Raw genomic sequence first — 27,978 nt, forward strand, 5'->3', positions numbered from 1 at the left:
ACAGACTTGTTATGAATGAGCAAAGACTATAGAAAAAAGAAAATGTTATTAAAAATATTCTTGAAACAATAATGATTTAAATGAAACAATAATCACCAGCTGATCATAATCAACTAAACCTTATTTTCATTAAAACTTATTTTTAATTGTCAGTAATTTTCTCGCCATCCTTCTTACCCTTCTTTCCTATATGATTTTTTGGACACACAAAAATATATTGATATGAAATTAAATATATGTATTACTAAAAGCTATGAAAGATTATGAACAAAAATGATCAGGAATATTAATTATCTTCTCATCTCCGATGAGATTAGAATGCAACAAGTTTCTGTGATCCCTGAGAGTTGAGACTTGAGACCAATATCCATAAGAATCACATCGATTTTAAGTAAAAGTAAAAGTATAAATGCATTAAATATAATATAGAACAAGGGTCCACTAGGGTCCACTGTATAGCTGTTGTAAAATAACTTTTTTTTTAAACGAACGCTAACGCACGAAATGCATATAGATAACATGGTAAATTTTTCTATTCCTGATGCTAAGCATTATATGAAATCTAAGTATGAATTAATGCAACTATCAATAAACTATAAAATAAACAAAAGAAACGATTAATTTACACTTTAGTTTTAATACATAATAAATAATTTAATATTTTATACTCTATGCCATGTTATTAAATAATATTGTATCACCTACCCTAAGCACCTACCTAAAATTATTTATCTTTCTAATATATTTACTAAATAAGTAAAATTTAAAAAAATGATCACTATTAATGAAATAATTTATTTATGTTATATTTTATTCAAACGGACAAATTTAAAATTAAGTACCAATACGGGTTTCAAATCGACCGCGTCTTGTAATTCACGCCCAGTTTGACGTCACGCTATGGGGTTCTCAAAAAAGCCTTACCGCACCCTACCTTGTATCTATAGAAAGGACATAAACGCATAAGTTATGTTTCGTTCCAAACCCTACTTGAACTGAACAAGGCTTAAATTACTTTGTAACTGCGTTTAGTTTCTTATATCATCTGTAGAGGGCGCAATAGAATCCGACGACATTAGCGCAGAACGGACCAATAGGATTTAAGGAACTTTGACGCAATTTGCAAATGGCCGTGAAAAGGATTGAGCTCGAGGGTGTATGAAACACTAAATGGTGGAAAAGTCCGTGATAAAAACTTGTGATTAACTCCTGGTTCAGTGTAGTGTTGTTGTAAAAATACAAAATGTGCCAAAAGGATAGAATCCAGTCTTAATAGTGGTTTTAGGAAGCGCCTGAAAACCACTGGTGGATCCAAAGAAAAGAATTGCTGACTGTGGGGTAAAATTCTTGTTTTTTAATTCTTACAACGGCTTTACTTATAATAATCGTCTTATATTAAGTACAGCTTAGCTTAAGATGTTAGGGTGTGTCGTATGTGAATAAGCGATATCGACAATGGTCGCCGGCTGTATGCGTGGTATGTACACCCATGTCTGAAACATTTTATCTAGGGTAAAGTAATCAATTTCTACATGTGGGAGCTCGGCTAGATTGCTTTAGGGCCCGCATTATAGGAGGATGTCGCGAGTTTGTGAGGAAACTAGCGTACTATGAGCTATATAACACGGTATAGATATATATCAGTCAAAGGCACGGCCCTGTTGCTAAAGCAGCATCGATTCGGACGTTAGCCTTATCAATATGTATTTTTTATACGCGTACTAGGCGTAAATAACTGCGATTATATTTCACATGTAGATTGCTTACAATTTGTTAGTTTTATCAGAAGGAAAAGACGACAATTTTTCGTTTCCATAAAAAGGCGTTTTCTTAAGGACTAACGATTATTGACTTGTGTGTGCTTATGGATTGAAAGTGGCTCCCTCATTATTTATTTATTTATTTATTTATTTATTTATTTATTTATGATGCACCAACAGTAACTCAATTTGTAACATTATATAAATAATCGTACATAAAGTCTTAATCTAAATTGGCTACTAATTATAGGTACATACAGCATTACTTCAGAATTGGATTGAATTTAATATTTAATCTAAATAATTTACTATTATCTAAATATTAATAATTTATTATAATATTTTAATTATACACAGAAAAAAAATGTTAGATGTAGAGCGATGTGAAAACAATATTGTCAAAAATAATTGTCGGAATTCAATAACATTTTTACAGTCATTCAATAAGAGATTTTGAGGATTAACGATTTAAATTTCGTTAATGATTGACCGAAGATGTCTATGTCTCCCGAGATACTCGTGAGCTTATTATACTCGTGGGAGAGTCTCACTATGGGTGAATTTTTGCCAAGATTTGTCCTATATGAAGGCGCACTCAGGAGGGAACGGGGTTGACGGGGGAGTCTAGACGGTACATTGATACAGAGCCTACTAAGTAATGCTGGACAGTCGAGACCGTTATTCAACAATTTGTATAAGAACGAAAGATCAGCTATAGTGCGACGCGATTCGAGAGATGTCATGCTAAAGTGTTTAAGCCTGCCTTCATAAGAGCTTATGGATCTTGCGATACCAGCTCGGTAAGCAAGATGGCGTACAAGTCTCCTCTGAATATTTTCAATTCTATTTTTGTGAATCTGATAACAGGGGTTCCAAACTATACTGCAATACTCCAAACGAGTGCGCACGAAGCTATTATAAAGAAGTAGAGCAGTAGAGGTGTTTTTAAATTCCTTTGAACAACGCAGAATAAATCCAAGAGAACGGTACGCCGCTGCGATGACAACATCATAATGTTCTATAAAACGTAGCTTACAATCCAAGTGCACTCCCAGATCGCGAATCGTAGACACTTCCATTAGCATGTTACCCTTAATGTGATATTTGGAGAGTATTCTATTTTGGGAACGAGTAAAAGATATCTGGTAACACTTGCCACAATTCAGATACATTGCGTTTCTTTCGCACCAATTAGTCAGTCTATCCAGGTCAGATTGTATTAAATCGGAATCAGCACGAGAATTTATTTGACGAATTAATTTCAAATCGTCAGCAAATAAAAATGGTGTACTGTGCTGGAAAATATCAGGCAAATCATTAATAAATATGTTAAAAAATAATGGGCCCAGGGTTGACCCTTGAGGCACTCCTGATGTCGCTAAGAAATACTCGGACTGAACTCCATCCAGAACTACCGACGACCTTCTTCCACCTAAATAAGACTTGCACCAATTCAAAATATTTCCTGTAATTCCGGCGTGTTTCAACTTGTCAACCAATATGCGGTGGCTGACTTTATCAAATGCCTTAGAAAAGTCGGTGTAGATAGCGTCAACTTGGAAACCTCGGTCTACGGCATCTGACACATCGCTTATGAAGGCAACTAGGTTGGTGTTCGTAGATCTCTTGTTGACAAAACCATGTTGATTGATGGATAAAGCGCTCTGGACAGTGGAATATAAATGGCTATATACAAGGGACTCGAAAACTTTTGCCATTGTGGAGAGAATAGAAATTGGACGGTAATTAGAAACCAATTCACGTTTGCCATTTTTGTATATGGGTACAATTCGAGCCAGTTTCCATTTTGACGGAAATATTCCCTTCTCAAGTGAGGCGTTGTATATATACGAAAGTGGCAAGGACAAAGCTCGAGCGCAAGACGTCAAGAAAAAAGGCGGTATATTATCAGGTCCCGCGCCCTTGGACTTATCTAATTTTAAGAGTGCTCTGTAGACAGCATGTTGAGATATGTTAAAAGAATTTGTGATTTTAATAAGGGAAACATCATTGGATGAAGAATAATCGGGTGAAGTATGTGTTGGATCAAATACAGAAGAAAATTGCTTTGCAAATAAATTAGCGATATCAGTAGGATTGTTGGCGACTTCTGAATTCAAAACCATCTGCGAGGGATAAGTGGATCCGCCTTTCCGCAAGTTCTTAATATGAGTCCAAAAAATTTTAGGCTGAGTTTTAACCGCCTTTTCAATCTTGTCTAAGTAGTTTTTGTAGCAAACTTTAATTAAGGTGGCACCTTCCTTACGCAGATAACTAAATTCAAGAACGTCTAGCGGATTACCATATTTTTTTACCTTCTTACGTAGTTTTAATTTCTTTTTAAGCACTTTTATAAGATGATTTGAGTACCAAGGAGGATAACCACCTTGGTATCGAAAAGTCATCGGTATATGTTGTTTAATAACATTACTGATAACAGCATAAAAATTATCAACAATAACATCTATTCCCTCTGTTAAATTCAGTTCATGTTTCCAGTTAATGCAGTTGAGAGTGTTAATTATTGTATTGTAATCTGCTTTAAAAAAGTTGTAACGATATGAGGGCTTCGGTTTACATTTTCTGGTAATTTTAGTATTAGGTGTGATAACTAAAGGGGGATGGTACCTGTCAACTTCTCTTATAGGACTAGGGCATACTGTTATATCAATGCAATCAATGTCTGAGAGTACTAAATCAAGGACTTTACTTTGAGAATTTTTAAATCCATTGCGCTGAGTGAAATCATGCAAAGTGAGGAAATCCACCAGACGATCTCTTAAACGAGAACCACAGCAAGAAGGAAATAAGAAGAAGTTTGTATTGTCGTATACCCAATCAATGCAGGGAAGATTAAAATCACCAAGAAGAATCGTAGAACCAGACGAATATCCATCAATGACAGAACTACAGTTGCTAAGAAAATTATCTAGTATATTATAGGTGACAGGGGGCGGCAAATAGACAGCACATATCTTCATAGAATCATGAAAATCGCCACCGGAACCAATAGCAATCCATACATCCTCATAATTACTCTCCCAATCTGACATACGTCTTGACAAAATTTTATTAGAAACTGCAATGAGGACTCCGCCCCCCAATTTCTTATGATTACTGATATTGGAGGATTCACGATCGCGACGATATACAGTGAATGTGTTATCGAAAATTTCATTGTCAAAAATCCCACCGTGCAGCCACGTCTCAGTTAAGACATAGACATCATAGTCTGAGTTTTGTATATGCTGACGTACATTAACTAAATTACTACGTAAACCTCTTGTATTCTGGTAATAGATTTTGATAGAATCGAAAATAAAAAGTATAACAATAAATCTTGTCAATAAACATAATATTAATACCCGATTAGGATACCGACTTCAATTTTTCCAGGCTTCCTATGACAATAGTCTCAGACACCTCGTCCTTTTTCATAAATATTCGACCACCACGCACCCATACAAATTTGTAGTTAATTTCCTTTGCTCTCAATCTAGTGGCAGCGTGAATTATTTTGTTAGTCGGTGATAAATGTTCGATTATGTAGATAGGTGAGGGTGTATCTGATGCAATACCAAGGTCAGCAGAGTTCAATTTGTTCTTTTTGTTGTTCTTATTATACTGCTGGCTAGCTGCAAGAAAGGTGTCACGAATGCGAGGGCTGCCAAATTTGACGAGTACAGATCGTGGCCTGTTACTTTTTGGGTTCATTTTAGCGATTCTGGAGCAATACATTATGTCGGTATCTTTTATGTCGCACTTAATGACCTTGCTGAGTTGGAGAACTGTATTAATCAAATTTTCTGAGCGATGTTCTGGCACACAATGCAATTCAACATTATTAGACCGTGCATGTTGTTCCATTGAGTTTAAATCTCTTCTCAAATCCTTTAATGAGTTCATGAGAAAAGCGTTGTCCTTTTCCAATTTATTTATTATAATACATTTTTCTTCAAGTTTTGATTTAATATCATCGTATTGTCCGCTGTAGAATGTAAGTGATTGCTGAAAATCGGCTATTAGGTTATTGATTTTATTAAACTGTTCGCTGAATAGGGACTTAACCGATTCTCTAAGAGCCTGACTTATTTCTTGCCTAATAATTTCTCTCAATGAACTGCTTTTTAAATCGGTTAATAAAGTGTTATTATCTGTCTCAGCCGGAGCGTGTTGCATTTCTTGGCCAAGAAACGCGCAATCCCCTGATGGGGAAGGCAGCCTTGCCGCTCGGACCGGCGTATTCGTGTTATCCAACTTAGGTTCTTTGATTAAACATCCAGGGCATATCCACGAACTTTTAGTCTTAGCATTCATTGATTTGAAACGCCTTTCTGTTATATTCGCGCAAAGAAGATCAAACCAAAGATTGCATTTATAACATTGTAGGCCATCTCGGCTTTTAAAAGCGCTCATACATCCGGCACAATTAATTGTAGACATGACAAAGCGATTATGAATCAAGTCCAAAATTTGACAAAGTAGCGCTTCAAGCTATGCACCTTAGAAATACGTTTAGTGGTATAAGTAGATTCAAAGCAATATAATTCTGTACTTGCCGTCCCGATGTTCTGATTTATAGCCTCGGCAAAAACGTCGTAAGCGCCAGGAAATCAGCGTCGCTTACGCGTTTTTATCGTAAACAGTCTTAACACTTCAAAGTCTGTCGTACATTAATGTTTTATAATGGTTTTATACTTTTATTTCGTATTTACACTGTACACTGAATATTAAATTGTTCACTAATAGTTCGTTTATATAGTTACAAACGATTATGACACTGTACAAGACTCAAACTGCACTTTTAACTAGTTAATTTGATAAAATAAACGGGAGCAAATTATACACACTGATATTATCATTTTATATGCATAATCCAGAATAATCGTTAATCAGGTATTGAGATTTCATGCATCCTTTTAATTATATTTTTTCCTGCTAGTTGTATTATCTTTCTATTTAATGTGAGGACTACTGCAGTAAAAATTGCAATGATCATTACATATAAGTTGGAATCTTTCTATTAATTCACATAATTCATAATTATATTTAAATAATAAGATATAACTTAATGTTACCTTATTCAAAATCATTATTCAGTACTTGTTCAGTGTTAGTGATTATATTAATCACCAGTATTTGTTTAATTTATACTAGTCATAATCAATTATTGCTTTCCACGAAAATTCAATAGTTAAGTCCATATATTCCAAAGTTAATGCATTTTGAACTTTTTGAATACTAGATCTTAATTGTTATGATATATTTCACAAGTTGCTGAGCGTATCTTTTTAAGAAGACCATAGGTGTACATAAAATATACTATATGTCACTAAAGGAGATACTGAATACTGATTACTTACTCAAATTTCTTTTCCCTCGTTGCCAAAAACCAGTGTTGATATAATGATCCTAGATGCTCAAAAATACAAAATTTTCAGTTTCAAAGTGTGTGTATTGAACTAAATCAAGGACAGATAGGTCATCTCTTTCTGCCTTTGAATATAAGTATGAGAACGAATAATTTGTAAAACAAACATACCTATTTCATTCAATATAAGTTATTAAATTGTTAATAATGTCTTGTTATGTATTGTGTAAATGTCTTGATATATTAATTTAAACAAGCTGTAATTTCAAGTTAATTGTATGCAACAACTGGCTTATAAAATTATTGTTTGTACTTATCAGGACAATGTTAACAGATCCAGATTAGCAACTACCATATCATTTCATCTATGTTAATTTGTGAAACAACAAAACTGAAATAACAACATATAGGTATCTAAAAATATGTTGGGACAGTATAATATGACTCATTTGGTTTGATTTTTTTGCAATATCATTGTTTTTTGGATTATTATAGAGATCTGTGTGTGATTTAAAACTTGCTTCTTGGTATTGTGATTTTGGCTATTCATGTTATAATTGAATGCTTTAAAACTATGTAAACCGTCATTTATACAAATATCATTGATAGACTGTCAGTTATATATCATAATGTATGGATCTGGAATTTATTTCTTCATATCTTATTTTCTTACTTCTGCATGTACTAGCCATATCAATTATTTTGTATAACATAGTCATCACATATGACCATTGCATTAACATTTAATATTTATATGCACTATTTCATGATTTTCAGTATCAATAGTTATAACTAAATGAAAAATTATTGTATATGAATGTTTTGAAAGGTTTATATTATAAACATATACTTATAGCAACACAATATTGAAGTTAATGCAAAAATAAAATGAGTCAATACAATATATTGATTGATTGTACTGAGAATTGAGAAGCACCTACAGTCTTCCTTGTCGCAGTTGTTGAACCACAAAGAATGAGTTGTTTTTTTAATTCTATGTATAAATTTTGTTTGTATAGAAAATTATGAATATGTAAGCCTAAGTAGATTGTGAAAATGTGCTTAGGGGAATATTTGAACAATAAAAAAAAGGAAATTTAAGATTGTATTATAAAATTAAATGATAACTTTATTTGCATCATATGTTATTATGTATGTTCTATGTGGCATGTTAAATAATTGTTAATATGTATCTTGTTCCAAATATAGAATAACATCATTTTGCTTTAAAAGCATATCATTTCTTGGTAAAAATAAGGTTTTATCTAGACTTGTCAGATTTTACTCCAAAACTTAAAATTTTAGGTGTTAGACATTTTTCTGAAGGTGAGACATTTTTAAACCATACTGCAAACAATCATTAAGTAAATAATTATTCAAAAGACCACACTTTACCTATCAGTTATAAATCTTTGCCCATAGTTAATTGTTCTCAAGAACCAATAGGCACTTGAACAAGTGATGAAGTGCTAGTGGTTTAGCCCAATTAGTCTAAGCTTTGTATACCTGTTGCCTTATAAACAAAGTTGGCATGTAGGCACAGTTTTGCATGAACTCTTAGAAAAAAATGATAATTGTAACTGACCATACAACTTATTTTTCTGTAAATTAAAGGAAGGTGTAAATTTTTAAAGTTTCATGTATAAATTTAATGTTAATATAACAAAACAGTGATGAATTCAATTGAGTAAAATCAATTGATTATTTAATTCTCAATGGTTACTAAATTATTTAGGTTTAAAACTTTTTTACTAAATTAATTAGGTATAATAATGTGTATTTTGAATATTTTCCATATAAGTACAATGCAGAACTAAAACTTTGGAATCATACAGTACTTATATGAATTATTTGTGCTCTGAATAATGAAAAACTAGAATGACACAGATTCTGTTAATTTTTCATTGTGAACAATGAAAAATTTGTTCTTTAAATTGAAATACATATTTATTGGTATTATTACAAAATACTAAAATATATTGAATTAGGTATTTCTATAGGTCATGTGTATTGTGAATCAAAATGAGTAGTATTCCTGGTCACCAAGTATGTTTCCTTATTAAATAGCTATAATATTATATTATACTAGCTGCGCCGCGCGGTTTCACCCCCGTGGCTCCACCCCTGTTGGTCGTAGCGTGATGATATATAGCCAATAACCTTCCTTGATAAATGGGCTATCTAACACCGAAAGAATTTTTCAAATCGGACCAGTATTTCCCGAGATTAGCGCGTTCAAATAAACAAACTGTTCAGCTTTATTATATTAGTATAGATTAGTATAGAATTGTTAACTTTAAATTTTCTATGTATTGTGGTATCCCAACCATAACTAATGTATGAAACATCCTATTTACTATTTTAATAAAGTACCTGGCATCAATAATAATATCTTCTTGCCCCAAATAAAATAGGGTGGACCTTAAAACTTTGTGTAAAACAGCTTGCTACAGTAACTTTATATTAGTTATTTATGTATAAGCCAAACAAATAATAATAAACTTGATTATGATCACTTTGGATAATAATATGATTATAGTCTTTGTGATTACATGACAGTATCTCCAATCTTTAGATAATTTTATTATTTATTTATATAATTATCTCATTTGAACAAATATTGATTGATAAATAATATATAAAGGATGGTAATTGTTAACTAATAATGTTCAGTTATTCATTAATAGTTATTTTTATTATTGAATGATTAATTATTTACTCTTATAAGATTTAATTACTTATGTATAATATGTAAAAAAAAGAACCGAATTAACTTACCTTTAGAAAATTTGGCTATGCGAAATTAAATATTTTAATTGTTTTGTTTTATGTGCACTTATTTTATATACAAGATAATTAATTATGTTGTTTTTATTATTTATCAGTTATCTAAATTAGATAAAAAAAATTGAAACCGATCACTTATTACTTTTTGTTACATATAAAATTTTAATAATTTAATGTTGCACATTTATCAGATTTCTTACAAATCCATTTAGACCGGGAGATACTGACACAAAATTTCGAGTCATTTGTATCAGGATGGCGGTTCTACAGGGGTCTTAGTACGCAATGACAAAAAGAAAAATGATGGTGTGAACGCTGGTACCGGTGGGTTAGTCGCGTGGGCGTTAGTCGAACTCGTCGGAAAAATAGCGAAAGTCAAACGATTTGTAACACAAAAATTTTAGAATTTACCGATAGCCCATAAAAAAGAAGTAGGCGGTAGTGTCATGCCATACTTTTCCGGTATGACTTACAGCCCGCCATACCGACGTGAATGTGTTGATTTAAAAAAAACAATTATTCAACCATTTGTACCAAGCTAACTTTTGCACAGGTAACCATCGTCGTGCAGCCATTTACGAAAATCGCCATGCCATACTTTTCGGACGATTCCAAATGGTCGCCATACCGCCGAAAATCTGCAAAATTTTTTTATTTCGCCTATCTTTTTGTACCAGTATTGCATTTGGCTTTTTGGAGAGTATTTGCTAAAATGTGACCATTATTATATTTGCCATACTTCTAGTAGGGGGAAAAAGTGCTGTCATACTTGAAAAATAAATTTATTATTAATTTATATAAGTGAAGATTTTCAACACCTAGATCTTTGAAATTTTGTATTTATATTCGTTGATCCTCAAACTTACAGGAAAAATAAGTGCCATACTGTTATAAATCGTTTTACTTTCGCTATTTTCCGACGAGTTCGACTAACGCCCACGCGACTAAGCCGCCGGTACCAGCGTTCACACCATCATTTTTCTTTTTGTCATTGCGTACTAAGAACCCTGTAGAACCGCCATCCTGTTACAAATGACTCGAAATTTTGTGTCAGTATCTCCCGGTCTAATTGTTTGTTTGTGTTTTGTTAGATTATTTTATTTGCGATTTTAAGGAAATTATTAAAAATTCTAACTTTATATTTGTTATTTAGATATGCCTTAGTTTTTGTACACTTTAACTAAGCAATTATCAAGCGATTAACATTGTGATTTGTGACCCTACAATTTTATCTTGACATCTACTTTGCATTGTTAAGCTACAAGTAGAATTATTTTGTATACAATCAAGTATCATTATCGTCATTCACATCATTATAACTTGGATCATTAGTTGTTATCTTGAATGTATTCTTAAGTAATCAAAATTCAAACATCTCAATCCATGAATCTGTCCATATAAAGATTGTATAGTTATGGAACTATTTGTGGATTATATGATACAGTATTCAAATGATATTGTTATAAAAAGCTTGTAAAATATTAGTAGTACATTCACAGGTACCTTTATATTCATAACCCAACCCACAAGTGTAGACGATATTTGCTTTTTTTCCATAAATGAGCAACAAGCATACAGAAGCAAACATTTGTATATTTTACGAATGTTGGCATGCAAGTGAGTGACCGGGCTAACATATTAATCTAAATATCTATAGCCAAACTACCAACAAAGCGAAATATTTGGTACTACACTTGTAGGACTTGAAACTTTGAAAAAAAAACATCTACCTCTAAAATTGGCTAAAGTCATTCAACAAAATATTGGTATCAATAGAGTTCGACGTAACTGAATCTGAGCATTTCATACATCGGCCTTGTTTACGTAACCAAGGTGTGAAATGCGTTGAAAATCAAAAGATTGTTAGCTCAGCATCCCAGGGCTGCCAACCATAATATCCTAGGGAAGTTGTTCAAAAAATAAACTGCCATAATTGATGTGCTTATATTTGTTATTGCTATTTTAGTAAATAAACATCGCAGAGAATTCATAGCGGAACTAGTATCATTTTCAGTTCTACATAATATTTTCAACTTCAAAAGAATACCTTTAGAAGTTGACGAAACTTGCAAAAATCGTATCCATGTATTCCGTGATTAGCAACAAAACTTTTTTTAATTTAAAGTAATGTCCTTTAAACAGTACTAACAAATGGATAGCCCTATACATAATATACCATTGCTGCTTCGCTTTGCTTGTTAGCGCGGACGGGTCGGCAGTCGGCACAATGTTCACGCGTACCCTCTGTCTATCTCATTTCAAAGACGAGACGAAGATGGAGCATTACGAGTGCTCATGCGTAACGACCTACAATCCGAGTGTTCGTATTCTTTCACATCAGATTGACGTAAAGTCTAGACGCGCAATAATTCATCTCTAAATGGATTGTGTGCTGCGAGCCCTATTTGGTTGATGCGACTGATTGTCGAATTAATTGAGTCTGTGTTGAGCGATTGAACAATTTTGCACATTGCAATTTAATATCCACGAATTTAAAGGATTGGTGTTTATGGATTAAATTAAACTTTTTTAAAATTGAATTAAACTTCTGCTAACGATGCACCAATTCTAATTACAAATTTTGATTCGGACTGAATTACACGAAATTAACTCACTATCTACCTATCTTTCAATATTTTTTAAAACGACCTCACATTATCATTTTATATTATGTATTTTCTTATTTTATTTATACAATATTTTCCATTAATTATACCGACACAGACGGAGTAAATCACACGGGATATGCACTTTTTCACAGAAAGGATCTTCATTTTCCGCCCGGAATGCTCTGTCGTACATTGCTTTTTAATTACATCCTCATTCCTCGAGGTTCATGTAAAATAATGAACGTCATAATTTGATTATATTTTATTTTTAAGTCTCAACTACAAATTAAATACCTTTCGCTGCAAATAACAATAAAAGGTCAAGTTAAATATCATTGCCTGGATCATTCATCAGGATACATAAACCCGTTGATTTCATAGGATAGGATAATATGATGGAGTAATTATTAAAAATATAAATGTCGATTAGTTTGCGAACCGAGTTGTTATTTTGTATTATAAGGAAGAGGTGTAAACAATTATACAGTTGGAGATAAAACGTCATACGTATGTGCGTAACGACGATTGAAGATGTTCGTTGCGAATGTAAACAAGGAAAGATTTAAATCCTCGTTGTAAAGGACAATGGACATTATTGTTTTTCATACCAATGTAGCACGAACCTTATAAGTAGACTAAGGACTTAAATATTGAATGTAAAAATTGGCTAACTGCATTGAATCGATGTGAATTAGATTATAATGTAGAAAGGGCATCGTATTTTTCTTGTTTGTGCACGCAAAGTGTGCATGTCATGTTTTCTTCCAATGATACATTGTTGTATTATGTATTTAAATTGGACCTATTCGTATATCTTGGTTAACTTTAAAATAGGTAGGTATTAGTTTTAAGAGCAGGTAGAGGATTTAAAACAACATTTATTCGGAGTCTCAAAATTTAATTGTAATCTATTAGTATTACCACAGATAATATAATATGTACTTTCTATTAGCTTGTACTGCTCTTGTTTTGTGCCCATTTTTTTTTGATTCGTCCTTCCTCACCGATCACCTAATTTTACGAGAATTACTTATTGTAAATAAGATTTAATATGTGCTTAATATTATAATTTTCATTTTCACGTTACGATATCATTTTTGTGTACAGTTCTTTTGTAGACTGATAAAATGCCATTGGATTATTGTTATTAGAACACGTAGCTGTAGGAATGAAAACTAGAGTAGTTTACTTATTTTGGTCTCTAAACTGAATTTATTATTGATAGATGTTATTTGTTATGTCTCATGCCTATACATATAAGGTTATTGTCGTGCGATAACATATTATTTTATAAATTTAATCAATTATAGCCAATTAATAAACAGAGGTCGATGTATACGTACCTATATTGTTAGTAAAAAAATGTTCTGTGTATGTTTCAGTAAAAAAATTATATGTCATCGCCAGTCAATACTATGCATATAGGCGTGCATAAAATCGTTAGTAAATAATTGTATACCAATTTTTAGATATACAGATAGAGGAAGTATAAAGATACACACGTTCACCAAGTATTTACACGTGTTACGTTTGTACTAACGAAAGAAAAAAAACTCCAATCGTGCGGAACATTTGTTAGCAGATATTTAAATTGATAAATCAAAGGCGCGGCGCTTCATAGGAAGGAAAGGTTCTTGTACTCGGCAGGTGGAGGTACATACTTATAGCGTGATGACGGTTTATGCATCAATGCCACATTGTGCCGTATTTGGCGTCGATATCGGCTACGAATGATGAATAACTAGTTTTACTTCGCGTCCATAGAACTTTCGAAGTGGTTATAATACTTAATTCACAATTGTGCAGCGAAAACCACCGGCATTTAGCGGCGGATGGATGTTCAGTAATCCGTTGATATTTCGCTAAAATTATTCGCTATTTGCGTTGTGATGAAGTGTGCTTTTCAAGCGATGTGGTGTTTCAAGCGGTCTGGGTCAGTGGAATTGGTACAGTAATTGTTTATTGGAACAGTGGTTCGTATTAGCGCGAGATTATCCGTGCCGAAGCGCCTTCTATCAGCAATCTCATTAAGTCTGATATTAAGCATGCCGTTATTTCCAAAGTAGGCAAAAAGTCTAATATTTAACTGACATAACAACAAATATATTATTGTTTATTCAATTTTATCCGAGTTAGGTATATCAAAACAATAAATGTAGGAAAAAGCGGGTTTTCCAACTATATGTTCAGCTATCTGCTTTAGCCTTATAGGTCACATCGAAAAAAAAGTGGAGGTATAGAAATGTTAACGAAGTTACTATGTAACATGAATTAATGAAACTTTAGTCAATAAGAAATTTTAGTAATAAGACCCTCTAGAGGTACCTATAGAAATTAATGTTAAGTTTCCAATGATTAAGAAATACTTATCTTCTTGTTTTTATGTCAGCCTTCTAAAAAAGTGTTTCTTTATTGACCAGGCTGGTGCAGAGTGCGTAGCGGGAGGCGCGCAAGAGTAACCGGGTAGTGAAGAGAGGATACAAAGCTGCGCGGCACAATGAATGAGTTGGACAGTCTGCGCCAAGAGGCGGAAACCCTTAAAAATGCCATACGCGTAAGTCATTTAACTATAAAAATATACTAGACGATATCGTTGGTTGTTTTTTGATAGCAGTACCTTTAGAATGGCAGGGACGTCTAAACTTTCTTTGCTTAACGAATTACTGAATAAGATAGCCCTGATGAGAAATGTTGCTATGCAATCAAATGCGCTAAATGTTGCAACCTTTTCCTCATAGCTTATTTTAAGCTATGAACGCGGTACATGTACTGAGAGCAAAAAGTATCAACCCATTTTGTGCGAAATGCACTATGTGCTTTTGTTTTTATATCAGTAATCTGTTAGAGTAGAGATTTAAATATTTCCATGTTTGTATGTATAAAATGGCCATTCAAAACGTAACAGTACGTCCGAGCACATTATAAATGCTGCTTTTAGAGAAGAATTATAAATGAGGTTGCTTATCTGTGCTTAAGCCTTGTTAAGAGGTAATCAGCTACATTGTTCGTGCGAATAAAGAAAAAATTTGCAATTTTATAAAAATTAATCCTTTAGCTTGTGTGGTTGTAAAAGGCAATTTGTATTATGCTCTAGTTTTAGCCCTCGTCATTGCTCGATAGTTACACGGCTAATAAATAAACTACACGTTTATGGCTTAGATTAGATAGGCAAATATTAAAAAAGTAAAAATAATATCCTACATAGAAGCGACATTCCGTACTTTCGATCGACCTCAACCCGGATGCGAAATCCCTATCAAATCAAGCAGATGACAATGGCTTTTGTCTTTAGCTCGAATAGGATTTACACACACAATTGCGCGTATACAAAAGTATCTTAGTATCTGTGTATAGTACCTAAGGCCGACTATCCGAGATAAAGGATGTTAAGAAACTAATGTCAAAATGAAATGTTCCTAACTTCTATACTTTCCTGTAAACATGCAGTGATAGAAAAACTGACTGACACAATAATCGCTTAATATCACAGAGTTATTTTTTAGGTAACGGTAACATTGTTTATATTTTTTTATTTACTGTAGGTACCTGATAAATTTGATATTTTCAAGTGTCATGGACGTGGTATGCCTCGAAGGAACTCAAATTCAAATATGTATTTATTTATTCAATTAGGCTTCTCCGAGAAGTACTTTTGAATAGTCCTTACAAAGTTTCACCATTGACCATCGGTGAACTGGATTGAATAAAATAATCACTCATGTGTTTTTAAATACAGGACGCCCGCAAGGCGGCGTGCGACACGTCGCTCGCGCAGGCGACGGCCAACCTGGAGCCGATCGGGCGGATCCAGATGCGCACGCGCAGGACGCTGCGCGGACACCTCGCCAAGATCTACGCGATGCACTGGGGCAGTGATTCGAGGTGAGTGATAACATTATTTATATGTTTTTGGCTGATGATAATTACTACATTTGTTTTTTTGGAAGCTATCTATTGCCTTGATTGCCTAGAAGACACGCATATAAATCATGAACATAACTGAAGTGTCTTAACTGTCTACTTTCTTTTTTTGAAAGTTTTGAATAAACAATAAATCTATTTATTGTCTCGCATACAAAGATATGTTATACTACAGTACTTTACTTACTCTCTAAAATAAAAATATAACTACCTCCATACATTTGTTTATTTCCAAAATAAGGAAAATAATAATAAAATTACAAGTCCTACATGATGTAAGCCAGATCGCAAGTAAATATGTATTAATTAGTAATTACCCGAAAAAAAACTGAAAGTAGTGAAATTTACTAGATGTCACCAAATGAAGTATTTAATGTAACAAATAAATATCCGGAAGGTTCTATCTAGATACGTCACATTCTCAGAATAGTAGTTAATTAGTCACCATTTGTAAGTACGAAATACTAAACAATGTAGCTAGGTTACAAGAGGATATCTACCGTGTTAACTGCCAACGTTGTATCTAGCAGTTTTTATTGTGAGCGAACTTTTTGAACAAAAAGTTACTGAAAATTTGTAGGAAAGAAATGGAGGTTGGAAATGTGCGCTATTATAATGATTTAGAGGAAACTAGCATAGATAATATTCGTCAGTGTTTAAATTTAGTCCTAATTTTTTATGTGGTTGCAACTTGCAATGCTACATTATATATAAATGATTAAACTTATTGATTTTTTTTCTACGCATATAAGTCATTGGTCCGGGAGCCAGCAGCAGATTTTATGACCAAGTTCCTCTCAAGCGGTAATTAGTAAAATGCATCAAAGTATAGTATTATGAAGCCTCGTGAACGTCAGCTGGAGCTCGGTTGGGGGGAAGAGCGGTTGTAGCCTCCCGTATCAGCTGACGGTTTTTCCACCAAGATACAGCCAGCTGACTTATATATTTATCCACAGTTACATATAAGCTATCATCAGGTAAATTTTTGTTTGAGAGGAAATAACGGAAAATAAATTTTTCTTTAAATTTAACTTTCCTGTTCGAGACACCAGCTGACGTATAATACACCATGTTGTAACCAGCTGACTATTTTTTTTCGTTGAGATATTGGGTTAGCTACACTTTGACAAATTTTTAGCTGAGAGGAAATGAATGAATGAATGTATTTTTTTTCCTATGTGCGTGGGAGGCTACAACCGCTCACCCCCCCAACCGAGCGCCAGCTGACGTTCACGAGGCTTTATAATACTATACTCTCATGCGTCTGACGAATTATCTCTTGAGAGGAAATAGTTAACCAAATTTGCACCTGGCTCCCTAACCAATGAACATGAATCAAAATAAGTAAATAAACAATTGTATTCCTAAAATTGTGAAATATAACTATGTAAACATCATCAGTTTACACTTTTATCATAGCAAATAATCGCTGCGTAATATCGTAAAAACTGTGAATCGGTATGTGGAAAAACACATGCAAGTGATACTAAAAAATACATAATTTATCGATCACTGTGTTTTTTCCCATAACCTCGTTGTACTTACTTATCCAAGTCGTTTAAGTATTCCACATATTGCAAAGTAAAATGAAACATAAGCGCCCCTCATAACGGAATCATAAAAAATCAATACTGTAACCGTAAGTTGCGTTCTATCGACACTAGAACGAACCTTATTAGAATATTAACTCTGTCGCGGTTTTACCCGTGGAAAAACCCGGCAAAAGCAATATTTCGAGAGCTTATGTCTTATTTTGGTATTTGTACACACTTTGGTGATATTAGCTACATTACTGCCATTATCATGAAAATACGGTCAGTAGTTTTAGCATCAAAGATTAACAAATATGCATTCTTATTTCTTACAAACTTACGTTTGTAATATTTGTAGGTGGTAGTATGATTATCTGCCAGCTTTTTATGTTGAACTAGCGGTCCGCCCCGGCTTCGCCCGTGGTACATAATATTTACGTTTTCTCAACATAAGAACCATCCTCGTACTTCAAGGAATATAATAAAAAAAGAATTATCGAAATCGGTTCAGCCGTTCTCGAGTTATGCGCTTACCAACACATTTTGCGATTCATTTTTATATATAAGAAAGAAGATAACAAGAGGAAATTGGAAGTCGTCGATGGATTTATAACATTCAATGCTCGCGAATATCAAAATTCACTGAACTACCTATTTATAGATCATGGAGTTTTTGTTTCATGGAATATAATAGTGTTCAGATCCGCAAAAGTAAATTTAAAAAGTTTTGTATAGATTTACGCGGAATTGTTGTCACTTTTATGTTTTGCATTTAAATTATAATCACAATAGCACACCTGTTTCAATGATTGATTTTTCTTTGTGATTTATTTTGGTGCGATTGTAGATATAGCGAGAGATTTGTAAGACTTTGTAACCTTGATGAATTGTAGGCTGGTTGGAAATTAGTACTATATTTTCAAAATTATACATAATATGACCAGGCAGACTATTTAACAGTTCCAGTGTATTTTAGAATAGTTTTTTGGTACTTCCTTCTAATAAAAAAAACCCGCGATGTAGAACATTAAAAATAAAAAAGTCTTTTAGAATAGGCTAAGATTTTTTAGACCACCCCGCAATGGTCCAAAAGGGCATACGACACGACATACATTTAACAACAGTGAACAATTAATACATATAAGTAAAAGAAAGTGCGGTTAATTATTTGAAGAAAGTTGAGTTTGTTTTAATGTAACTTATGAGTCAGAAACGGCTGATCTGAATTTAATGATTTTTGTACGTTGCATTTGTCTCCACAAGGATTAAAAAAACTAATAAATAAATGAAACCTGATCAGAGAAAATAAGGAGGACAATAAATATTACTAAATATTGTACCCTAATTTCGTTTTACCTCGGTCAGGTCTAATAGGAACGTTCAATAGCTTGCCAATTCCATGTGTCCATATTTTATGTAAGGTCATATAAGATAAACATGCAAATTGTTTAAAAAAATATACTAATATTGATTCATACTATCGGTTCAATTGTACTTTTAATTCCATTTGCCCCAATAAATAGTTCAAGGATGATGTAACACTTTTCTAGATGACAAAGATCACAAAATATCTAGATGGAGTTGTTTTGTGCAGAAATTAGTTACAATTTTAGCAATACTATTGTTTGTAATAAGCCTGTTTGTAACAACAGGGATGTAATAACGCTAATCCATTATGTTAATGTTATCAAGCCGTTTTGTGCCCGAGGACACGTTCCTTTGGGAAATATGTTTTCGTAGTGAAATTTGTTAATAAGAACGTTTGTTTATTTCTTCCGAGTGTACTGTACTGTTTTTGGTTCAAGGGCCAATCTAATTATGTGATCGAATTGTAGCCCAGTTCTTAGATCATGTTTTCATTGCATTTGTATATTTTATGAATTGTAGGCAGAGTGGAATTTATAGCAGTATATTGTGCTAGTATATTGTAGCAGTTTCGTTGTTGGTATCGAAGGTAACATAGAAAGATAATATAGAGTTGAATATATGGGTTAAGAGCTAGTTTGTCAGTACATTCTCTGGTTTAATTATTTTCAATTCTACCTTCACTTCAAAACACGTTACATACAGTCTCAGTTGAAACAAAATGACGAAATATTGGAACATTTTCCTAGTTTCACGTTTTATGTTATGGCGTGGCATAAAATCTATTTCGCTAAAATCTTAAAATAATTCATGACTTACGGCACAGTTTCTGTGAACATGACGCGGTATTATTTGATTGCGTATTATATTATTATTGTTTTCGTCGAATGTTACGCTCGTATCAGCTGCTTTTGTTGCTGGAACATTATCTGCTTGCATTACTAATTCGCGTTGTGTATTCAATTAATAGCAATACCTTTTTAAAGCATTATTATCGGTGCTTTTTAGTTCAATTTTAAAACATGATAACGATAAAGTCTAGTGGCACATTGGTTTGATTTTAATTGATTAGATCGGTTTTGATGGTAATATAAATGAAAATTATGGATAATATAATAACTACCTACTACATTTAATGCAATTTTATCGAAAATAGCAAAAAACATACATCTCATGAAACTATTATCAACTAAAAGATGAGACAGAGACAAAACATCTGTAATTTGTAACTATATTTGTGCAAATAAATATAATTTGAATTTGAATTTTGATATAATATTATTACGATAATTTCAATAACTGAGATGATGCATTCAGCTTTTATTTTACACAAAACACGTTATCCATAAAGTGAAATTGTTACAAGATATTGTCACAGTATACCATAAAGAAAATCGATCAGTGCAACAGATGTATGGCCTATACGCCACAAGGGGTGTATTGTCACAGTATAAAAATGTAAATTCGCCCGCAGGAACCTAGTGTCCGCCAGCCAGGACGGCAAGCTGATCGTGTGGGACAGCCACACCACGAACAAGGTGCACGCGATACCGCTGCGCTCGTCGTGGGTGATGACGTGCGCGTACGCGCCGTCCGGCTCGTACGTGGCGTGCGGCGGGCTGGACAACATCTGCTCGATCTATAGGTGAGTGCTGTTGTCTGTCAGCCAGGACGAGAGCTGGCCGTGTGGGACAGCCACATCACGAATTGGTGTACCCTAAGTTGTGACTTATGTTATTAAATTGACAGTAAACATAGTCGTCCTTTTCAAGATAAAAGGAAAATGAATAGTAATTTCAATCAATAATTTTACAGTATTATTTTGTTTTAAGTTGTGAAACACTATCCTTAAATTGAGTAGCATTTCATATATTTGACTTCAGTTAAAAACGTAACGAAGAAATTTTTGCACTCTAGAATGTAAACATGTCATTGTATCCTTGACCTTTTTGCTGATAAATACATAGATAGCACAAGACATGCATAAAAGATTTGTCAGAAAATATAGCCGTTTTAAATTTGATTTTTACAGACTTGTTATTCATCCTTCTAACTTTTATTGTATTTTTCATTTGTGACTACATATTTTGATGATCAGTTTTTAAATATTGAAAAAGTTTGATTCCCTTTATTTTATGTAACAATACATTAACATTGTATTCTAACAGAATAACCTAAATCCTTTCCATTTTTGACCATTTTGACAATCTGTCTCAAATGAATTAAAAAAAAAGACGGGTTGCACTCCGGGAGTGCTGGCAGAAGTGAAAACTTGATTATTAACGTTGAGTATGTTTGATATTTTGGAATGGTATCCGTCTTACGCTTTTTCGATCAGGTCACGTGTCCTGACGCCAGTTTAAGATTTTATACCCATTACAGAAAATGTGCTCAACACCGCTAAAGAAGTTTTCACTTCAAAAAAGATTTTTTTTCACAGTTTCCTGTATATTGTACCATTATTTGTTTATTTTCCAGCCTGAAGACGCGAGAGGGCAACGTGCGCGTGTCCCGCGAGCTGCCCGGCCACTCGGGCTACCTGTCGTGCTGCCGGTTCCTCGACGACAACCAGATACTCACCAGCTCCGGGGATATGACTTGGTTAGTGACGCTTTACATATGAAGTTAAAATAGTTTGAAGTTTTAGGATAAATGTTCTGTTAGTAAACTTGTGATTTGCTGTGTAAGATGTATATAAAGTTTTCTGTAGTATGGAACAAGGTACTTACCAGATACAGATACAAGCATGAACGGTGATGTGAATTAAATTTGATACGGATAAAGATTATTCTCTAACTAGTAGGGCTACATTTTCCTCGGGAATGTTACTGGCTACATTTCCGGAAACATTACTGGTTATAATATTTTATCTGGTAACATTACTGATAACATTTTATCTGGGAATGTTACCGGCTACATTTCACCCGTGAACATAACAACACTTAACCGGGAACTCTTATTGGATAATTATTTATTGTGTGTGTGTGCAGCGCCCTGTGGGACATCGAGACGGGCCAGCAGTGCGGCCAGTTCACGGGGCACACGGGCGACGTGATGTCGCTGTCGCTCGCGCCGGACCAGCGCACGTTCGTGTCGGGCGCGTGCGACGCGTCCGCCAAGCTGTGGGACATACGCGACTGCCAGTGCAAGCAGACGTTCCCGGGCCACGAGAGCGACATCAACGCGGTCACGGTGAGTGTGGGCCGGTAGTGCGGCCAGTGCACGGATGCACGGGGGAGTGCGGCTAGTTCGCCCGGCATATGGGCGAGTACGCGCGTGCGGCATTGAGGACAGCGGGACGGGACTGAAGTGTGGCCAGTTCACTGGATATGTGGCAGTGCAACTATTAGAATTTATTATATACTAGCTTTCCGCCTGCGGCTTCGCCCGCGTTTTAAAAAAAAAACCCGCATAGTTCCCGTTCCCGTGGGATTTCCGGGATAAAACCTAGCCTATGTCACTCAGAAATGATGTAGCTTTCCAACAGTGAAAGAATTTTTCAAATCTGCCAAGTAGTTTCGGAGCCTATTCAATTCATACAAACAAACAAACAAACAAAAAATCAAACCTTTCCTCTTTATAATATTTGTATAGAAGAAAAATATCACCATCCCTTAAAAACAGCATTGTCAGATAGGAAAGTGTAACATACACTTTCCTATCTGACAATGTACTTGCTAATTAACTCATTTTTAATTTTTTTTTGACGACGCGGTTGGCGCAGTGGTAAAGTAACTGCCTACTGAGCCGACGGTCCCGGGTTCGATCCCCGGTCAGGGTAAATATTTGTGTGATGAACTCAATTATTTGTTCTTGGGTCTGGGTGTTATTATCTATATATGTATTTATTAAATATTATATTTATCGTCGCCTAGTACCCACAACACAAGCCTTAATTGAGCTTACTGTGGGACTAGGTCGATTTGTGTAATAATGTCCTATAATATTTATTTATTTTATTTAATTCCAGTTCTTCCCGTCGGGCTTCGCGTTCGCCACCGGCTCGGACGACGCGACGTGCCGCATGTTCGACATACGCGCGGACCAGGAGCTCGCGATGTATTCGCACGATAACATCATATGCGGCATCACTTCCGTCGCGTTCTCCAAGTCGGGCCGGCTGCTGCTCGCCGGATATGACGACTTCAACTGCAACGTGTGGGACTCGATGAAGAGCGAGCGCGCCGGTTTGTGAACCATTTTGTGCTCTATTGCTTAGGTCTTAAAGTCGAATATCGCTTGTTAACAAGAGGCACATTTTCCAAGTCAACTGCTACGTGTGGGACTCGATGAAGAGCGAGCGCGCCGGTTTGTACTCTATTGCTTTGGTATTAAGGTTGAGAATAGCTTGCACTTACTCTATGTTAGTTGCACAAGCTCGTTGCTCGTTGTACAAGTCGGCTGCTGATTTTTTTATTAGAAGATGTATAAAATCTGCAACAACCGCAAAAGAAGCAATTAATAAAGACCAGTTGATATGGCAAACGTAAGGCAGTAACTAAATTAAGTGTAAGCAAGCAAGTGGGTTGTTTACAAAAGCTAATAAATATGGTTTTGAATAACAGAACACAACCCTATTATAAAGCTGAAGAGTTTGTTTGATTGTTTGTTTGAACGCGCTAATCTCGGGAACTACTGGTCCGATTTGAAAAATTCTTTCAGTGTTACATAGCCCATTTATCGAGGAAGGCTATAGGCTATATATCATCACGCTACGACCAACACGAATGGAGCCACGGTGGTGAAACCGCGCGGAGCAGCTAGTATTATTATTTATTATAAATGGAAAAATCGTATGTTTTAATAGTAATTTAAAATTTAACAAATGTAATAAGCGATTTAAAATTTAACAAATGTAATAAGCGATTTTGAACTTATAAAAAAACTAAATTATAATTTTCCCTTAGGAATCCTCGCCGGCCACGACAACCGCGTGTCCTGTCTCGGCGTCACCGAGAACGGCATGGCCGTAGCCACCGGCTCCTGGGACTCATTCCTGCGCATTTGGAACTAAACATCGTCCCGATACGCTAAAATATCCCCCCCACAAAACATCCCCCCCACAAAACGTCCCCTACCCCCTTTAAAACGCACCCCGATGCAAATATATCGATTCGATTGGGCTGGCCGCAAAATGCGGACGCTTTATCGTCTATAATCGATTGAAAAAATCGATGTTTCAAGTAAAAATTGAAATTGATGAATACCTAAAGACGGTAAAAATGTCCACATTTTATGCCCAGCTCCATATATTATATCAGTGAAATTTGAATTTATTCGATCGACGAACGCAAAATGGCGCCATGTCTCTTCAAAATGGCGGTCGATTCGAAACGGCGATTCTAAAACTTTCGATTCTCATAAATTACATTTCGGGGGTGCGCAACTATCCCTATTATACTATGTTCTGTAAAAAACGCCCTGTTACCAAATTTCGTGTAATTAAAAGACAGGGAATTATTAATTACGCACTTTCGCTTTATTTATTTTGTATACATAGATGATAATCTCTTAACAAAATGAAAGCATTTAACTACTGGTGGGTAGTAATGAGTATGTCTGCACTGTTTACGATATATTTGTATGTAATGTAATATTATTATTGTTAGCGTAGCCATTTTGGAACCTGTCTGAACTGTGAAGACGGCGAACGCTGCTGTTTTATTTTTCTGTGACTCGGTGAGTTTATCGATTAATCTATTCACAAATTTATATAATAAAAACAACTCTTCACTTGTGGGTTCGACTCCCGTTTATTTAATATTTAACATAATTATAATTTTGCTAAGTTGTAGTTGAAAATTGAAATTATTTATTTTTAGATGTATGCTATAATATAGAAACATTACAATCCTCCTAATTAGTTTTTTGTAAACCCCCAATCCCCATATGTTATTGCTTCTTATATTCATTTTAATTCGGTTTCATAAATGCTGATTGCAAAAATAATAATCTATAAATAATTCCCTTTTCAGATATAATTTCAACGCACTATCTACAGTATGTCATGTAAAAGTTACTTATAATTGAGAAAATCCTAAAGAACCAAATATTAATTATTAATGTAACAATGTGTAATTTATTGAATGAGATTTTTTTTTTGTTTTCGTCGCTATATCTGATGTAATGGATAATATAAAATCTTGATGCTAATTTATGGTTTGTCGTGTACTTGTATTTCCTAGGTAAGTGGTCACGTGGTATCCTATACGATGCATGTTATAGATTGCGTTCGTTCGGATAAATGAGAAAGACGTTATGTGGTTATGTAAGATTCATTAAAATACAGACAGACATACAAAAAAAATGTCATTTGGACGACTATGAGACCCAAGATTCTTTGTGTTTTAATCAAACAAAGGAATCTGTCCTTTTCATTTGTACGAACAAACAGCTACATCTAAAATAGCGTAAAGTTGAGATTGTCATACAAGATCTCTATTGACGATAGTACATTTAACTTATTCTTTTTTTTTTCTTGTTATAAACAATTTTAATTTATTGTAACATGATAATTGACATATTTTATATTCTGTTACCAAAATATATATATATTATTTATGACACGACCGAGTCGGCTTTAAAATATCACAATTATTAACTTTTTATTGATTAAATATTTAAGTTTCGATAAAAATGGATCATTGTATTAAACACGCTTTACACTGTAATGTACAATATTATGAATGTAACAACTATAGTTGTACTCAATTGGTAATCAGTCAAGCCGATCAACCATTTTTAATTTTTCAAATTTACTAATATTCACATAGTAAAACGTTATACGTTACGTAATTCGGTAAACGTAGTATGTATTTTAAAGTTTTATATGTGTATCTGGTACATTTCACCGAAGTACTTATTATCACACAACATTTTCGAATCAACATACAAGATCTATGTACAATCGTCAACATTTTGTTCATACAACGGGACACTAACATCGCTCGTCCCGAGTTCATTTTCCTAGATTAAGCTATTTTTAGGAAATAAGGGTTTAAAATATTAAGGCATTTGTAACTTGAACATTCTGTGTTGCTATTTAATATGGAACAGATCACTCATGTTTTGTTGTGGTTTTCACACTTTCGGTGAGGAATGTAACCTTTTTGTGGCAGTATTGATTTTTTAATTAAGCACAAAGGTTTTATTATGACGGCTTCTTTTGTTTCGTCGATGGATGGTTGTCGCGCTATTGTTTTTTTTTAACTTAAGCCTTTGTCTTAGATAGGTTACAATATAATATGTAGGTGTTTATATTATAAGGCAGACGCGATAAGATGAAATTTATTCCTCAATGACTTTGAACTCTGTTTACTTGCTACCGATTTCTGCACAAAACCCGTTACTTACATATAGTTTTAAATTCATGCTCAAAATATCATTCGCACAAACGACGCGTAACGATGTGAACTGAACACACAAATTAGTTTTTTTAAATGTTTTACAGTCGCGGATTTTTGTAAAATACGGGCATATCAACAAACTTTCTGATATTTTAAAATTCCACGCACAATTTAGTTTCTGGGTTCACCCTCCCTTCATTGAGCAAAACACACGCATCTATTTATCTTTGTAAGAGTGTTTCGCATTGTGAGTGTTGTATTATCTGTCCAATCGAATAACAATTACTGTCAACAGTATTGGCGGGAAACCGCCGTACCGCGGCCATCTTGTCACTGCGTTGGACAGATAAATAATTGGCAAATGGAATAAGCTATGGTCTGCTAGATGTACGCCTAGGATATAAGACTTTTTTAAAAATAAAAGTTGTTTTCTACTGTAACGGCTTCTTTTCAGATCGATGTACTATAACATACGGTTTTGCATTATTATGTATAATATATTATAATTAATATGATATGATATTTAATGAATAGTTTGATGATGGCTCCTATTCGGTTTATATTTTCTATTCAGACCAATTTTTCTCACTTTTACATGGACTGCCATATATTAACCTGTAACTGTATAACTTATTGTAATCCTTACATAAATACGAAGGAATCAAAGTAAATCATCATGAAATTATACGTTGACAGTTGGAAAGTTTTCAGTGAACAGAGCGACACGGCAGAGCGTTGGCCATTGGTCGGTTACGTGACGCGGCGAAACATCCAAGTGTTCATTGAACATTTTTCAGTGTTCATTAGAAATAAGGTTTCAGTGGTATATATCGTCTTAATGATTAGGAACTTGATAATATGATTGAATCGTAAAACAGTTTCCTTCGAAATACACTAAAAATAAATGAATTTGTATAAGTTAACTTTTATTTGCTAGTCCACATCTTTGATATGTTTAAAAATAATTATTCTTAGTGGTGTAATACTAATTATAATGTATTGTGTAAAATATTTTTTTTAGTTATTATTATCAATAAATTAAAATTTGTTTATTTTACTGTATGTTTTATTTCAAACTTATCCCTTATTATATCTAACTAAAGTTTTAGCACTACATTTTAGACGCGTTTTCTCTCATGTACATTGCACAGTGTACATACACCACATTCACAGACATAATACAAAAGTAATAATGTACTAGCCACATTTAACGGGTACAACACTATTCTTTTAAGCGAATTAGGGTTGTCAAGGTCAAACATGTTGACATGTATGTAAAGTAAAAGA

The 27,978-nt window shown here is 34.0% G+C and overlaps 1 protein-coding gene and 1 long non-coding RNA gene across 3 annotated transcripts in view; both read left to right on the forward strand.

The window, feature by feature from the left end:
* Positions 1-27,978, forward strand: part of LOC149477708 (uncharacterized) — a 298,415-nt gene that overhangs the window by 41,541 nt on the left and 228,896 nt on the right. The window lies entirely within an intron of this gene.
* Gbeta13F (guanine nucleotide-binding protein subunit beta-1) lies at positions 1,102-27,748 on the forward strand. 2 transcript variants are annotated; one of them, XM_089710282.1, is made up of 9 exons: positions 1,102-1,338; positions 14,948-15,081; positions 16,264-16,409; positions 20,820-20,990; positions 21,824-21,946; positions 22,336-22,537; positions 23,316-23,532; positions 24,253-25,024; positions 25,321-27,748. In XM_089710282.1, the coding sequence occupies exons 2-8, from the start codon at positions 15,025-15,027 to the stop codon at positions 24,357-24,359; spliced, it is 1,023 nt and encodes a 340-aa protein (XP_089566408.1). In that variant the 5' UTR covers positions 1,102-1,338; positions 14,948-15,024; the 3' UTR covers positions 24,360-25,024; positions 25,321-27,748. The 2 variants fall into 2 exon arrangements, with proteins under 2 accessions (XP_089566408.1, XP_089566409.1); XM_089710283.1 differs by lacking the exon at positions 1,102-1,338 and adding an exon at positions 14,253-14,473.

This window comes from Colias philodice, chromosome 24, assembly GCF_061535455.1.
Source record: "Colias philodice isolate Cphi_HAF_F1 chromosome 24, ilColPhil1 Martin Lab GWU primary, whole genome shotgun sequence".
In the NCBI taxonomy this organism is placed as follows: Eukaryota; Metazoa; Arthropoda; class Insecta; order Lepidoptera; family Pieridae; genus Colias; species Colias philodice.